This window comes from Chanos chanos, chromosome 1 (genome assembly GCF_902362185.1).
Source record: "Chanos chanos chromosome 1, fChaCha1.1, whole genome shotgun sequence".
Taxonomy (NCBI): Eukaryota; Metazoa; Chordata; class Actinopteri; order Gonorynchiformes; family Chanidae; genus Chanos; species Chanos chanos.
Window position 1 is genome coordinate 5,489,003 of NC_044495.1, and position 17,113 is coordinate 5,506,115.

Genomic DNA, 17,113 nt, shown 5'->3' on the forward strand with positions numbered 1-17,113 from the left:
AATGTTTTTACTCGACAAAGGGAGCACTCTGAATGCAATAAAAAAAATTTAATCTTGAGATGTTTTCTCTGATTTTTAATGATATACTTTCTCTCATGGGAATTGCAACATGTAGGACAGAGATTTTTTTGGCATGGACGGGGTAAAAACAAATATGGGAGAGAGCATATAATGTCTCTACTGTAAGAGCGATTGGTTCCTCCCTGTTTCTTGATATGAAAATGTGAGAAATGTGAGAATCAAAGACAATGTAATCTTTAAATGAGGGCTCTAGTTTTATAATATACTTTATGAACTGTTCAGATATTACCTATTTGTATTCTCTGTGCATGTTTAGGAGAACTATACCGTCCCATTTTACCCCTGCTCACCCCTAGGGGGCAATATGGATGCATGCACAAGCATTCTTTTGAACTTACGTCAAGTAAAGTAATAATTAGTATATATATATATATCAAAAACTCTATTTTCCATCTCATTCAAAATCTGGAGATTCGCTCAGCAGCTTTGTTCATTCCGTTAACACCCCTGGTCTGGACACATTCACGGGAATAAAATAAGATGTGTGGATGCGGATGTGCGCGTGAGCAGCGCTCTACCTTTGGTGTAATAATGTCAGTATCTGCCCCCAGAACAGTGAGAGTCCTCCTTTCCACTTCACAGTTGGGAGGGACCAGAGCTTCAAACTTGCGGTAACTTGTACTTGTTATCTTAAGTATACCCAGTCGTTCTTTTTCCTCATATGGGGCTTATGAAATTGCTTAGATTATACAAGACTGCTTTGAAAACCTACTCAATATACTGCCACCATCACAGGTAATAAAATACGGGTGGCAGGAAGATCTCGCAGGTATGTCTAAATTCGCAGGAGGACGTTTGGTTGGGATGGGGGGAGGAGAGGACCCAGTGAGGAGAGGAGAGGAGAGGAGAGAGAGAGAGAGAGAGAGAGAGAGAGAGAGTAGGAACGGGGACACAGGAGAGAGTCGGTCATTATCAGTGGGTGGCAAAAATGATAAGTTGTTCGGCCAGTAGGGCAGGTGGTTACAGTAACCATTTGATGTAATCAGCGGTTCCACTTAAACGACAAACCTGGATAGAGTTTGAGTTGGTACTGACGTTCAAAGACCACCAGTACTTTGCGATGTGTCACTCGCCGTTGGGTGCGCGCTGTCCGAGGGTGCGCTTTCCTTTCAGCACCTGTCAAACTTTTAGCGCCCTCCTCACCCAGAACAGACATACAGAATAGCCTCAACAGAAAGCGCACGTCTGTCTCCTCGCGGTACACAGGCTTACATTTTACACACTGCACTTGGTGACTGGACTGTTAACTGGATTATCAGATTGACAACACCGCGGTCTAATCATTTTTTTTTTTTTTTTTTTTTTAAGAAACATGGATGGAGTGTCTTAGATTGTGAAAATAGACTGACATATATTTTTTTCAAAGTTCCATATGTCGCAATGACATTAAATATTACTTAGGTTACCATTCATTGCAGAGATATTTGTTAGTCTGTTTGAGATTAGACATTGCTAAACGTTAATTAAGACGTTGGAAAGTTCGCTGAGTGGCACTGTTGAGCCGGAGCGTGTGCCCATAACTTTTTCACCACCTTCTGCGCCACAATAAAGCCGCACCACTTGTACTTGTTTAATAATAGTTCACGAGCTATAGGCTATAATCCCGATTATCATTAGCAAAGGAAATTGTAGTACAAGCAGCATGGCGATTTAATGCGCACTTGAATGCAGGAGGAGGGGAGTGAAACAGGAGCCATTAGGCCACCACATGATTTTTTTTCTGTACTGAAAGGGAGTGGTAAAGTCGAGATTAAGCAAACGAAACCAATATTAGAAGAGGCCTACAAAGCTCCTCTCAGACCGGTTGATACAGTCGCTTCTGCGAATACGCTTGAGAAGAAGCTGGCTTTGCTTTTCCCACTCTCCACAGACACACGCGGGTACTTACCCTAATTGTTTCTAATCATATTTTCTCTTTGGATTTCACGCAATTGCTCTGAAGTATTTAAGTGAAACACGAATCGATCGTACATCAGCATCATCAACAGGAAAATTAAAAAAAAAAAAAAAAGATAAACGACCATTTTAACCAGCACGCGCGCGTTGACTAATGTTTAGCCTATGAGTGGCATCGAGGATTCCCGTTTAAGGACACATAAACTGCCGGTAAAAATGTTTTTCTCTTCCCTATAACAAACGGAGGACGTGAAAAGTGCGGAAACGTAACACCAATGTGATGAGCCTGTGATCGGGAAAATAAAATGCATTTTTTAAGGAGCTCTCTTCACGCGTTTCTAATTAAGGACATGCCGGGGTAATCCACATGGGACAAGTCCTTACGTCTACCACTTGGAATAAAAAGTGAGGGGACCCATGCAGGACAATCTGAAGCAAACTTCTTCAAGAGACATCGGAGAAATAAGTTCCTTTGTGGACTTGAATTATTTTCCTCCTACTTCAAGCCGAAACGAGCAGCACAGATGACCGCGGTTCCATCGTTTAATCACATATAAGAGCCTGCCTCCCCGTCTGTCATGGTGCACTAGATCTTGGAACTACCTGGGGAGACAGGACGCAAGTGGGATCTGTTTAGTTTGAACCGCATTAACTTTTATAATCCCTGAACACACAGGGAATCCCGCTAAACAAGCGTGACATAGCCTACATCAGCAACGGAATAAACAGGTAATTTATTACTTTTTTTGACAGTCTTGGTCACGATCCACGCATAAAATGAGTCTCTTTTTGGCATGTCGAAAGTCTTTGATTAGCTTTGTTCAGTCTGATCTTTAATGATTTGAAATATAATTCGGCTTCTCACTGTGAATTTTTTCAAAAGTTTATTCAATCTTTATGAGACCTTATTGCTTTGTATTTGGAAACAGATATTATGTTAATGTCATATTGTAAAGCGAAGAGCAGCGCGCACTGCATAACAAACTACCTTGACACATAAGCAGAAGTAAAAAAAAAAGTAAAAGCTTAGATCGGGGCGTGAGCTTCAATCACTTACAACATCTCAAGCAGCCTAGATGTAAAAAAGGACAAAACGGCCGTCAATTCGCATATTGATCTGAGCATGCGGTATCTTACATTGTGGTTAAACATAATTATGGAATTACACCGTACTCGACAAAAGTTGGACCTTTTCCAAAACTCCTTTGCCTTAAATCATTGTTGTGTTTTCAGGGCTGTAGTATTGGGCGCGGGGCAGTGCGTCTCGCTTCGCTCTCACTCCACTATGAGAGCGCTGCGCACACCTGTTTTGATGGGACTCTTGCTGCTGGTTCTCACCGCCAGATACTGCGAGCAGAGCGCCATACCCAGAGGCGGCAGGGACGGAAGAAAGCTTCTGGACATCTTAATGGACAAAGTGAGAGTAACAAGGGAGCATCACACGGAGGATAGCGAAGGAAGCCAACAACATCCTCCTAGAAAAGACTATTCCGTTGAAACGAAAGAAGTAAATGAAGTGAATAAGTCATATCATAGAGACCAAGTTCTTGGTAAGTTTCAGCTTTTTAAAATACATTTCAGCATGTAGCTGTGTTACTTGTATGGTCACAGAGGAAGGTCGCTGGCCCTTCATTCTCTTGACAACTGTGGACATGATGATATTCATGCAGAAATATTGTCAGACAACAGTTCATGTTACACTGTCATGCACAGAACACATACACACTTAAATGTTCCAATTTGGCCTTTTGGTCTTACAGTTTTCATGTGTAAAATGTTAAGTGTCTCTCTTTCATTTTGTCATTTCATCTTTTACAGAAGTTTTCCCTCGAGATTTGAAGGATGTCAGAAGTCAGAGTCAAAAGGATAAGGATAAGTTTTTAAATCATTTAACAGGTAAGCCCCCCTCTTACACCCGGACATCTGTTTTAGGAGCAGTATTCTTGCCTCTGAATGTTACATTTGAAAATGACAGTTCATCTCTCTATGTTTCAGGGCCTCTCTATTTCAGCCCAAAGTGCAGTAAACATTTTTATAGACTCTACCATAACACCAGGGACTGCACAATACCTGCATGTGAGTATGCGCTTCATACGCCCTTCATATGCCCTTCATAAGCCCTTCAAACATCCACCAGGAGAAATGTAAAAAAGGAAAACTTTATGAGATCTGTGTGTTATATAATGACTTTACCGCAGAACATACCCACAGACCCTCTCTGTTATTCAGTGCCCTTTTAAAACTATGAACTCTGCTGGTTGTTCCTTTTCTTTTCTTTTCCTTTTTTTTTTTTGAACATGTGTAAAGCTTTTTCTTTTTGGCAAAGAGTTCGGTTAAAGCGCAGTCACTTGACAACTGAGTGGTATGCCATTCCTGGGTGGTGGTCTTTTTTATTGTGTGTGTTTTGACTGAGTCTCTCTTCTCCTCTAATTTAGATTATAAAAGATGTGCCAGGTTACTGATACGGTTAGCAGGGAGCCAACGATGCATGGAGGGATAGAAGATTCAGGTAAACCATTACCTTTATGTACACAAAGTACATGGCCCACATCTGTCATTAAATTATGTGTACTAACATTAGTAATGTCTGCTAAGGAAATATTTACTTTGAGTACGCAAATAACATTAATCTTGCATTCCGTGTCTCAGCAAGGACAAATGTGTGAATCTCACCTCATTGATCACAATGTTTTGTTCCCAATACTCCAAAACTTATTAACACTACCAAAACATTGTGTATTACAAACAGCTCCTATCATTTCAAGCACAGCTAGGTGAGGAAAGATATTCTTAGAGAAATGTAATGCATGGAATGTATGCCATGACAAATAGCTATCACATATATGATGAAAAGCCTCCTGGAGCAGTTTACGTATTAATAGTTAACAGCAGACAGTCATAGACAGTCAAAGATAAGGCCAGTATCCTTGACATAAAGATGTTTCTATAGCTATTTGTAAAACAGAAAAGTTCCAAGGTTGCACTTGGCAATTGTGTAAATTGTTGTGAAATGAATCCCCCAGTGTGTGTATCTCTCTCTCTCTCTCTCTTTCTCTCTCTCTCTCTCTCTGTGTGTATATACCTTTCACTATTTTGCCTTTAGAGGAAAACAGAAACAATTATAATTATGAAGTTTATGACTGACAACATTTCACTCTATGGCTTGTAAAACCTAATTATAGCAAGAGCTAGTGCACACTTAATTTCTTTGTGTCTCAGTGCTAAAATTCGCTCTAGGAATTCAGTGACAAATACTTTTGAGTTTAGAAATTCTCCACGTCAGCATCTCCAGTGCTGATTTAATGCAGTCATAAAAGAAGGTGTATGTTGTAGGATATTGCAACAATCCAGCTAATTTTTTTCCTCTTGTTGTCAGGTAACACGTTAAACCCAAAATGCATGCTACATATTTGTACTGATCCAAATGTCAGCAGCTGCACCCATAGCAGATTCAGTGTAACTTTAAGGCTTTATTGGTACTTTCACGTAGAAGGAATTTTAATATGCGGCGAAGTACAAAGTTCACCAAGTAACGCTTGTTTCTTCTCTCTATTTTACAGATTTCATCAGCTGCAAAGAAATAATGAGAGTTAAGAAAAGAGAAGAAAAGAAAAGAAAAGAAAAGAAAAGAAAAAAAGTGCCTTGGAGAAAAACAGGGAACTCAAAGGAACTTTGCAGAATCATGTTTGTTTTTTGTGAACGAAATGGAACTCTTCCATAGACATATATATGTGTGTGTGTGTGTGTGTGTGTGTGTGTGTGTGCGCAAGTGAAAAAAAGAAAAAAAAAAGTCAGTGCTGTGATCTGACAGACCTTTAGCATCACACAAAAAAAAAAGCTTTCTGTTAATGCAAATGGTGCAAATGAAGATTTATCTTTACAGAAATTCAGAAAGAGAAAAAAACTTCAATAACGTCCTGCTGCCAAAAAAGAAAGAGAGAAAAAAGAAAGAAATATTGTGGTTTTGCTAAAAATCCACTGCATTAGCTTTCTCTTTTTTTTTTCTTCCTCTGTGTTACAATGCCTTTGGAGTTTGTGCGTCTTTGGCTGTTTTCTGAATAGTGTTAGACTGTATACTCATAACAGCTACTACCTGATCACCATACACAGATTTTCTGACCAAGTTTGTTTAGAATGCTGGCCGCATTGCTCTGAGCCCGAAACGAGTCCTTTGAGTGAATTGTGAATTATGAATTGCATGACAATGGCCTGCCTTCCTCTCCTCTTTGCAAGGCACAGTTTCTTTGGCAGAAGATTAGAAATGAATATTGCTGGGTGCCCGATTGTTCCGTCGGAGAAAGAGAAAAAAAAAGAATCTGCATTTTTTTTCTGAATATGAATGTTACATAGTTATATATTTATATATTCCAGCTACTTGTCAGTTGTTCCTGCATATTAAATGTAAAGACATTCCTGTTAGATTGAAACGTGTAAATACTGTAAATATTTATAATATATATATATACACAAATATATATATATGACCTTTAAATAAACATTATTTGTTATATAATATTAATATGGGCATTGATGTTTGAATATTTAACTTTGAAATATTTAAATAAATGCGTAATTACAAGCTTATTTTAAGGCGGTCATTTACTGATCCTTTGGTAAACACAGGCGGGATGAAGTCTTTCACACTTTCTTGAACAGACCAGCTGTTCTAAGTCGTGCACAACAGAGCGACGTCCACAACAGTTCAAATGTATTGACCGCAGTGTGAGTTCATGACCAGGTGGTTTTTGACAAGAGTCATCAGTCATTTTCCCATCCTCGCAGAACAAAAGAGAGGAGTGTTGGACACTGACACATCATCCTTCCTATATGTTATGATTTCCCTTGAAAGACTTTTTTTTTCTGTTTATTTCTGTATTTCTGTGATCATCAGAGAGTAAAGACACGCACGCAGCTCTTCACCTTTAAGCAGCGTAAAAAATTTCTGACTCGGTTAAAAATATTGTAATTACCAATTACAAGCGTCCGCGGGTGAAAGTTGATCAAGTCTCTGTTGTTGTTGTTGAGAGAGAGAGAGCAGTGGTATCGTTACTGCTTTATGAACTGACCATTGTTATGAGTGAGGTCGTAACTTATGTGGTTTGATACAGAAGTAGAGTGCACATATTAAACCTGTAATAAACTACCCGAGTTCACGGTAATCATATCCGGCCCTCCAGGACCAAGGTCTCTCTGATTTTTGACCTCAGTACATAATGAGAGGTCGATTTCTACCTGTCAAGCAGGTGTGTGTGTTCTTCAGCCGGTCGGTGACATGAAGTGGTTGATAGAAAGAAAATCCAACAGGACATTTACAGACATGTCGTGCACCCCTGACCTCTGTGGTCTCCTCTGTAACTCGGAGAATGGTTTTGAGAGCTACTGCTTTTAAAGCCGCCTCTGATAATCTTTGATGAGTTTGACACAAACCATCTCCCTTGGCCTGCATCTAATCCTCTCCTTCTTCTCTTCTGATAAAGATTAAAGTGAAGAGATACTCGTTGAGTTCAGAATGGGTGAATGAGTATGAGTCGTTGCTTGTATGTAACTGTGTGTGCATGTACTGTATATTTGTGTGTGTGTGTGTGTGTGTATGCGCGTGTGTGTGTTTGTGTTTGTGTTAAATACCTGGACTCCTCTTTATAAACTTGGTGATGAATTGAAAAACTGTGTTCATGTTGTCAGGGGTAGGGCATGCGATTCGCAAAATGGCAGGTACCTAACCCTCAGCACCCACATAGTCCCTTTTGTGCTATGTGTCTTGACATGCCACAATTACACACCACTCTCAAGTTTACAGTGAATCCTTAATCAAGAGACGCCGAAAAAGAAAGGTCTCAAAACAAACATGCAATTATAAACCTCGCACACAAAGATCCCTCAATATGACGATAAAAATTTGCCTCTGAAAAAAAAAAAAAGCCTGTCACTTCAAAGTGAATCGCGTGTGAAGGTAGCTGATGATGAATGAGTAGGAAAGAGAGAGGAGCGGAGGAAGAGAAGGAGATACACTAATACAGTGAAACTAAACTAGACAAGCATATGATGTACTTAATTAGGACACGCAGGATATGAGCAGCAAAGCCATGGTGAAGATGGGTGTGCCTCACATTCCCCAAAAGTTTTTCTTTTTTTTCTTTCTTTTTTTTTTTTTTTGTTGAAGGTCTTCGAATGGACACAAGCTCCAACAAATTCCTTCCCATGCTATCTGATCTAAATGTCCAAAGAGAGAAATCCTATGACAGGAGAGAGACAGAGAGAGAGAGAGAGAGAGAGAGAGAAAGAAAGAGCGAACTAGAGAGGCAGAGCAACGCAGTGTAAAATCACCAGGGACGTATAAGATTACTGTCAGTTAAGTAATGGTCTTGTGTAACTGCAAGCTCATGATGCACACTTTTGCTGGCATCCATATCCTTTCCAACCATTTTCAAATACACCTCCCCCCCCCCCCCCCCCCTCTCTCTCACACACACACACACACACACACACATACTTGAACTTCTATTTTTGTGACAGTCACTGACATAATGCATTCCCTACCCCTTACCCTAACCTCAGCCATCACAACTAAATGCCTAACCCCAACCCTTACCCTAACCCTAACCTAATCCTAATTCTAACCTGAGCCCTAACACCAAGTCTTAACCCATAGACAGCCAAAATGTCCTCACTTTCCCAAAATGTCTTCACTCCCAAGGTCTAAAACTCAAACTGGTCCTCACAAGGATAGCTGTACAAGTACACACACACACACACACACACACACACACACACACACACACACACACACACACATACATACACACACACACACACACACACACACACACATTTACAGTTATGTGACTGCTACCATCAACAAAGATGAACAGACATGCAATATAAAAACCCACACTTCTAAGCTTCACTGTGATTACTCAACATCTAACATTTGTATTGCATTAATTTTTCAGTGGAATCAACCAAAATGACACGTTTCCTGGCCTATGAATTTTAAATGCATTAATAACTGCTACCAATATGTTCAGAAATTTGTGAACTCTCCGTTTGTGAAGGTGATGGCATTTGTCAAGTCTTTACGTGTTTACATTTAATAAAGGACGTTTTGGGAAAAGATTTGCGACCAGTCCATTGTGCAAAGCATGTCCAAAACCTTGTTACTCTTAGATTTGCAGTTACAGACTGCCAATGATCAGTCCAAACCACAAGATTTCACTACCAGTTCCATTGCAAATGGTGGGTTTGTTATGTGGTCCGTTAACTAGATGCTTGGGATCACTGTTTCGCTTGAAGATCACAGTGTTGCAGGTTTTACTGTCCTGCCAAGATTTTGGGATAAAATGTTCTGGTACTTGATTGAGGTTCATGGTGCCATAGATGCTAACACACGCACCCCAGGTCCAGTCTGAGTATCAAAGATACACACTTTTTTTCTGTTAAGTTTACTTTCTGCACCTATGTCCTTCTTTAGGCACGAAATCCCTTGCTAATATGGCTGGCAAAATGGCTCTGGGTTTTTTTTTTTTTCTTACATCTGTTCGTACCTGTGCCAAAACAATTTAGCAAAGTGCCAGCACAAACATTTTGCTAGCTGATGTAAATAAAGGATTCTGTCCAGGCCAGCGCCCCAAATGGCATCTTGGTATGGACGTGATGTTTCACTGTAGATCTGGAGAGCTGATCAATTAATGATATGATGTTCTGTGATTTCTTTGGATTTATATGGAGAGGTATGTTTGTGCACCAAATATGGGACTGATTAAAAATAACAAATGACGTTTTTCATTTTTGTCTTTCCGCATTGTTCAGAATGACAAACAAATTTCGCGTGATACCTCATTTTTATCCTCCCCCCCCCCCTTCCGAAACAGGGAGCCATCGAAAGGCACAGATTTAACACAGATTTCATTTTGTTTTGATTTTATTTACGAGACGCTTCAACTGTGTGCAAATAGTTCTCACACATGTTTTTGACGAGAAAACGAAAAATACTTGCCATGGTAACTCCAGAATAAGCCCCCAAAACATCCTCACAGACAGTTTATTTTAGAATAAACAAGTGTAATTTCCCCATATTCATACCTGCACACTCAGATCTAAAAACAGAGCGTCGGTATGGAGCTATTAGCGCTGTAAAGGAATTAATAGGTGTCTGTACGCGGTATTTCTGTTTCTGGGGAACTCCCACAAGCAGCTGCTGCCAGCAGTGAGGTTTAGCTGGTCTGACTGTTGCTTTGGACCAACGCCAACGAAGTCTGCAGCACAAGCATGCAGCAAGGGGCAGGTGAACCACAGAGATTGACAGCCGTCTGCGACGTCTCAGAGACGAACGTGTACCTTTAATTAATATCTTTGGAAGTTGTGCTCGCCGTTTTACAACTCGGAGGCATTGCTATTTCGTCTGATAACAAGGAGTAGGCTTGAGGAAGTAAACGAGTTCTTCGCTGTCACGATCATAATGTGAGTGCTGGATTACCGGTGATGCCCACATGATAGCTGCAGTTATATTTTAGCTATTTTTACTTGCGAAAAGCTGAACAAGGACTTGGAAACCAATTGCAACTCTAAAATTCACAGTTTTTAGACTTGAGGTTATTATAGGGTAAAGCAACTGAACAATGCAAGCTGGTCAGGGCAATAGTGAGTTTTTACACCACAGTTTTGTTAAATAGTTGATGGGTCAGTTTGAAATACATGAGTTCTGACTATTTTTCGGTGCATTGTACGGCAAAATATTATACTGCAGTTTCCTTTAAAATAAAATGAAATTTGACATGGGACAGTGGACATAGCAAAAATATCCATTCAGTTTAAGTTGTCAGGTAAGAAAACAACTCATACACATTCAAGAAATGTAACGTAAAAATATAGATAACTCACCAGTGAAGTTTACCAGTTTGCCAATAAAAAAGAAGGGAGGACAAAGGAAGGAATAACCCCAAGAAAAGTTTGATGATGGTGGTACAGCTTCAAACACCCACGAATATAAAATATGCAGAAGGCTAAACTTCTAATGAGCTGCATTTGCATTTCTGCATTTTGACATATGTGAAATGCTGATCGCTTGCTGAAACAAACAGTTGCATGAAACTGATTATGGGTTTGGTTTCATACAACTGCACACCCATTTGTGGTTTATAACTCATAGCATATTCTTCAATGACTGATGTCAATAAATGATGTCTTGAGTAAAGGAGCAGTCTAACAGACTCTGTGGTTTTTTAAGATATGGGAATAAGTGTCTGACTTCCTTTCTCTAGGCCCAGTTGTTCTCTGGAATTGCAACATTGGTGACTAAGAATCACAATGCTGCGTTTGCAGTTTATTTACTTCAAAGTTGCCATTACGAAATACAGATGTGGATACACAAGGTCTTTGAAAAGAAATTCTTGTGTCTTCAAGTGAACAAAAATAATAATCCTTGTTAAGCTCATAGTTTTAAAATGGCCCAGTTTCTGTGAACTGTGGAGGGAAAAGAGCAATTTTTAGTCGGTTTCCATCTGTCTATCTGTAGCTATTCGCTTCACCATTGTAATGTGAAAGACGTCACGTAAAATAATATCAGATTCATACAAGAATGCATTGACAAGTATGCCTGCATTGCTGTTTAGCTCATTATTGACATCCTAGAACTTTTTTTTTTTTTTTTATTTTGGTTCACATGCTGAAACACAGATACAACATTCCCATTTTCCCTAAAAGGCCACATGCAGGTTTTTTAGAGACTGTTCCCATCCTCAGCCTGGTAAGCAACACATTAGAAAAATAAATTCTTCCCAAAGTGACATGAAGCATTCAAAGAACTCCATAAGCTGCTTACTAGAATGGGCCAGAGAAAGAACACATGACCTGAGAATGTTCAAAGCGGTTACACTTTAACATTACGCCACTGCAAATCTCAGAACCAACTCCACAAGTGTTTCAAACGGAACGACTATGTCCGTACAACGTTTTAGGTCAAGAAAAAGTGAGGGAGAGAACTCCTGACGTGGTCATGATCACAGAAGTCTTTTAAATGGCAAGTTAAGTTTACCACTTCCGATATATCTGTTTTTGAGGCTATATAAATAAATAAAAGTAACTGATCTGAACATATCTCGAGGTATTAACTACGGTCTGGGTCTGAGTTATTGAAAAAAAATATTCATTTTCCACTTTATAAATAAATAATGACATTAATGATGTTCTAAGTTTGGATGCTGAAGTGTCAAACAAATGTTTATTAAATGCCAAAAGCGTTTTGTTTTAAAAAAATAAAAACAAGACTCATTATTGGTAAAAAGAAAAAAAAGGGGTGAACTTCTCCTTTAAGGCCCACAAGACCAGCAAAAGTGCAGTGTGCAAATGATAATCTTTGGGGAATAAATAAATAAATAAATAAAAAAGAACCATATGAAAAACATCATTCGAACAATACACAAAGTCATTTTGTGGGTTTGGAGGCAGTGTGTCTAATAGATCAAAAAAATCATTTTTATGTCATCAGTTAGTCAGGCCAAATATCCACACAAGGAGACCAAAAATAAACAACCTAATGCCTCCTATCCAACCTCAGCCAGTTCTGTTGTCATTGTACTCAGGGTTTCATGGACTTTATATGGGATATAAATATAAACAAATATAAAACAGAAAATGAAATCGGGGTTATGTTACCATAGTCCAAGGAGTGTTGTGCATAAAGATCATGTTAAGAGTTCAAATTACAGCACTTAGCATAAAGTGGAAATGAATAAGCTGCCACATAGAATTAAGTAGTACTTCATTCCCTTAATACCCTGGGTGGTGTCTGGGCTACTCTGTCAAACATTTAAGAAGGGTTTTGTGGAGCTATTAAATGGATTTCCAAAAAGAAAAAAAAAAGACACATGGAAGAAAAAATGCTTTCTGTGTGTGTGTGTTCTCAGAGGCATAAACGGGCACTAATGAATTGAAAAGACGTCAGAGTGCATTCGGCTAATTCATTTCAACATCGGTCTTCAAAGCGAAGTGACACACAACAGCCTTTTAAATCCTACTCAAAAGAAGTTATCCTTCTGTGGAGAAGGCATATACCAAAGGATTGCCCCTGCCTACAAAAAAAAAAGAAAAAAAATACAGACTAAAGGCAAAGCTTTCACACAGGAACAAGCAAAAAAAAAAAAAAGCCACTTGTAAAAATTGAAAATCAAGTCATTTCTGACAACGGTTCTTTGCTGTTACATTCAGAAAATCTCCCAAGGGTTCTCAGAACCCCCGTCAGAAGCGGAATTTGAATTTGAATTTGATAACTGCCATGATTTTTTTTTTAAAATGGTTTCTTCTTATAGCTACATTTACAAAGGAGATAAGGAGTTTCCAGTCACTGGCAGGAGCATAACTGAGACTTGACTTCAGACTGTCAGTCATAGGAAATGCACATATACAGAAATTTTGCATAACTATACACAAGTTATGTTAATCCTGACTTTAAATACTGTTTTGGCAAAAAAAAAAGAAAGCTGAAAATGCTGGACGTGCCATTGTCTAATATAATGCAACACTTTATCCTTTTAACCAAATATTGCGTTTGTAGTCATTATCGGTCGTGATGTCATCTGATAAGTTCCTGAAGTGCATCTTAAATGATAAAGGGTTTTGCATTTAACTGTCAATATAACTGACACAGGTGTTTCCTCATACATAAACACAGCTTTTTTTCCTTTATACAAAAGCACACGCAAACACAAATACAAACAAAGACACACACGTGCATAGACGCACGCATGCACTACCCACTCTCACACACACACGCAAAGGAAAGAATAAAGTTGTTTACGGTAAACCCCAAAGCCCTGCAGTCACATTTTGATTCAATTCAACATTAAAAATTCCCCATCAAACAATATTCTTCATTAAACATACATGCAGCAAAGCAGACCAATGTAAATTACCTACAGCTATTTTTAGTCTAGTGGACAATAGCTATAAGCTCCGTCTGTGTCTGTTTATGTTAGAAACAGGTGCCTCTTAAAGAGCTAATATGTTCTCTCTCATGCAGGAAATGACACTTGTTACATTTCTTACATATTTGGGTGTGGATGAATGACAACTGAGGGGGTGGTTATATAAAATCATGACAGGTGCAATGAGTGCATCTTTTCTCCCAAGTGTGGGGAGGGAGAGAGAGAGAGAGAGAGAGAGAGAGAAAGGGAGAGAGAGAAGAAGAAGAAGAAAAAGAAGAAGAAGGTGTAGCTACTGCATTCTGTGTTTTGGCAGTGGAAGGTGAGCCTGGAACTCCATGGCAGCAATGGTTCGATTTTTTTTTCTTTCTTTCTTTCTTTTTTTTTTTTTAGTAAGTTATATTTCGTGATTCACACGCGTGAGTGCGTGTCCTCCACCTGGGTGACTCCAGCGTCAAGTTGCCTGTCATGGTACACATGACGAGCAAGTTTGGCCAAGTTCTTCTCTGCGTAAATAGAAATGCAAAGGAAAAGTCTTTCACAGATGGAATGCACAGGGCACTGAAATGTTTGCAGACATGCTTCTACGAGTCATTTCTATTGAAGAGGTGTCGTACAAGGCCACATACTGCTGTTTCTTACCAAAATAAACACATTTGTCAATAGTCATATCTTGAAATATCATGTGTCTTACATGTATATATACATGCATTGGTACAAGACAAATGAAAGGGAACTGGGAGTTACAAATAGATGGTACTTATACTACAGATGTAACCTTGCCAAGGTTCAATGTTACACTGTCTAACTAATTATACTGTACAGTAAAAAGAAAATGTTAAAACTGATTTATGCTTTGATTTGACTTGGTGTCTTGGCTGACCAAGTAACAATGAGACTCTTAGAACAGCTTTGTGCAATGTATTTTTGAATGGGATAGAATGTCTGTGCCTCTTTAGTCATGCTGGAATCAGTTACATGAAACCAGAAAAGGTTTGAATGAGTGTGAGAGTCTAATATGATTACATGAAGTAGAACACTCTCGCAACAACATACATCAAAAATTAAACAAACTGTTTGTGACAGCTGACTCACAGTTAGAGCTTACACAACAGTACACAATGGATGCCCTTACACTAGACTTGCTTGGCCTTTAAAAGAAAATGTAGTAGCTGTGTGTTTCTGCTGACGTCCAACCACAGGACAACTACTAACTTTGTCAAAATAACATAGCCAGTAACAACACGTTAGGGCCTTAAGAGCTTGAACTGTTTTATTTCTCTCCCTCATGCATACACACACAATTATTTGTTCACAAAACTTACGCCCACATACATAAACACCCGCAAACACAAACACACGCACGTGTATAAATAATTCAGGCCAACTTTGGTAAATGTTTAATGTTTTCACACTTAGTTCTGTCGAAATATAAAGCTGCCACAAACAAGCATCAGAGCTAAGCCGATTTGACAGCATGGCCAGCAGGAGACAGGTTTTTCCAGTGATGCTACAGAAAAGTTTTTTTGTTGATATAGGTGTACCATCATTGGGAGAAAGGCCACATGAATGCTTGTTCCAAATGGAATCCTCTTTACAGCATCAAAAGAAAAATGGAGAGAGAGAGAGAGAGAGAGAGAGAGAGAGAGAAAGCCAGCATTTAAATGTATCCTAGCACTGAGACAAACCAACAGCTAAATATCAAAACTGCCTCAGGGCTGTATCAGTTCACACAAGTTGATATCAGTCACGTGCCTGGAAAGAGAATGAAAGATCGACTTTGTGAAAACGCTATTTTTGGTACCGGAGAGAAGTTTTATTGGCCAGGAGACCAAGACACAAAAGTTCTTTTTAATCTGGCACACAGTGTAGTCTATTACTTTACGGGCAAAACATTGAGAGCAGGGGTTCTGTCAGTGGGAAACAGAATGTTTTTCTTCCTCATGTCTTCAAACAGGCAACCGAAAGGGAAAGAAATGTTCGAATCTGACAAGTTTTTGTTGTTATTGTTGTTGTAAATTTCAGTACAATGTTGACTTCATGATATTAAACTTTTTTTACATTTGAGGTGATGGGTTTAGAGAGTATTATGCTGCACTTATAAGACTAATCTAACTTTGCATTCACAACATATGAAATCAGTGCGCGTGGCATCATTTTATAATTGACTTATTTATACATATGCACTGGATGTATTTACTTTGTGTGTGTTTACAACTGGCAACAAAAACTAAATGCACAAAACTACATCTTTAGGTAAGTATTCCAGACTAGGGGTGACGTCTCCTTGGGCATATTATGTCCATGGGGCTGACTGGATTCATTCAGGATACAGAGCTGACACAGGGATTTGATTTGAATATAGGTTCTGAATAACAAACCCAGACTTTAAAACATATGGGTCAAGTTATCAAAATTCACGAAGTACTATGCACACTTAACCCAACCAACCTCAGTCACAATTAAGTTGACTCAATATGACTCTATACATATGCTGTAACTTCACAATGTAGGAGTTTAATAACAGAGTACTGCAGCTAGCAGTTGCTTGAACCGATTGTTAGATAGCTAGGAAAACGCATTACCTTAAATATGACTGAGATTGGTTTTGCTATAAAGGTTTCGTGACTATTAGCACCATTAGATTTTTTTTTTCTTTTTCTGACGCGACAGATTATATTAGCGAGGAGCAAAACGCTCCACACTGACTTACTCGCAACAGCTGATTGAGGCACCTGTGAATCTGAATGGCATATAGCCAACATGGCACTAGAATGCAGAATTTACACGGAATACATGATCTGATGTTGCATATCAGTTACATCGCTGAAATAAAATTTGGCAACCAGGACACGTCATTTAAAAAGCGCAAATTAAAGTGGTATACGGTTATCATAAACGGGCATTCGGACAAGCCATCAAACTCTGCAAATGGGTCCTCATAGCTTCCTACAACGTCACTTTAGTCAACTGTAGTGTGTCCAAACTATGCCTGAGCCAAATATAAGTTAACCGAATGAAGTTGTGTGTAAACTGAGATAATTAGGGAATAACACTGATTTTAACTATAGTAATCATTAAAATATGTAACGAACACACAAAATACTTTTATGTTATCATGTATCTTATCCATTGCACGGAAGAACGTGGGTCCTAAAGGACTCATGAAATGCAACAGGTTTGGCAGGTGTGTCGGAAGTTTGCGAGGATCTTACCTGTAT

The 17,113-nt window shown here is 38.9% G+C and overlaps 1 protein-coding gene across 1 annotated transcript; it reads left to right on the plus strand.

Moving 5' to 3' along the window:
* Positions 1-3,262: 3,262 nt before the first annotated feature.
* On the plus strand, positions 3,263-4,477 carry alkal2b (ALK and LTK ligand 2b). The gene is made up of 4 exons (XM_030790618.1): positions 3,263-3,527; positions 3,796-3,873; positions 3,973-4,053; positions 4,413-4,477. Exons 1-4 carry the CDS (start codon positions 3,263-3,265, stop codon positions 4,475-4,477), a joined length of 489 nt encoding a protein of 162 aa, XP_030646478.1.
* Positions 4,478-17,113: the final 12,636 nt, after the last annotated feature.

Bases quoted from the DNA above. Each gene is read 5' to 3' on its own strand.
- alkal2b (XM_030790618.1), top strand. From the start codon at position 3,263: ATGAGAGCGCTGCGCACACCTGTTTTGATGGGACTCTTGCTGCTGGTT. The intron at 3,528-3,795 runs GTAAGTTTCAGC...CATCTTTTACAG, and splicing joins TCATAGAGACCAAGTTCTTG to AAGTTTTCCCTCGAGATTTG. The intron at 4,054-4,412 runs GTGAGTATGCGC...CCTCTAATTTAG, and splicing joins GGACTGCACAATACCTGCAT to ATTATAAAAGATGTGCCAGG.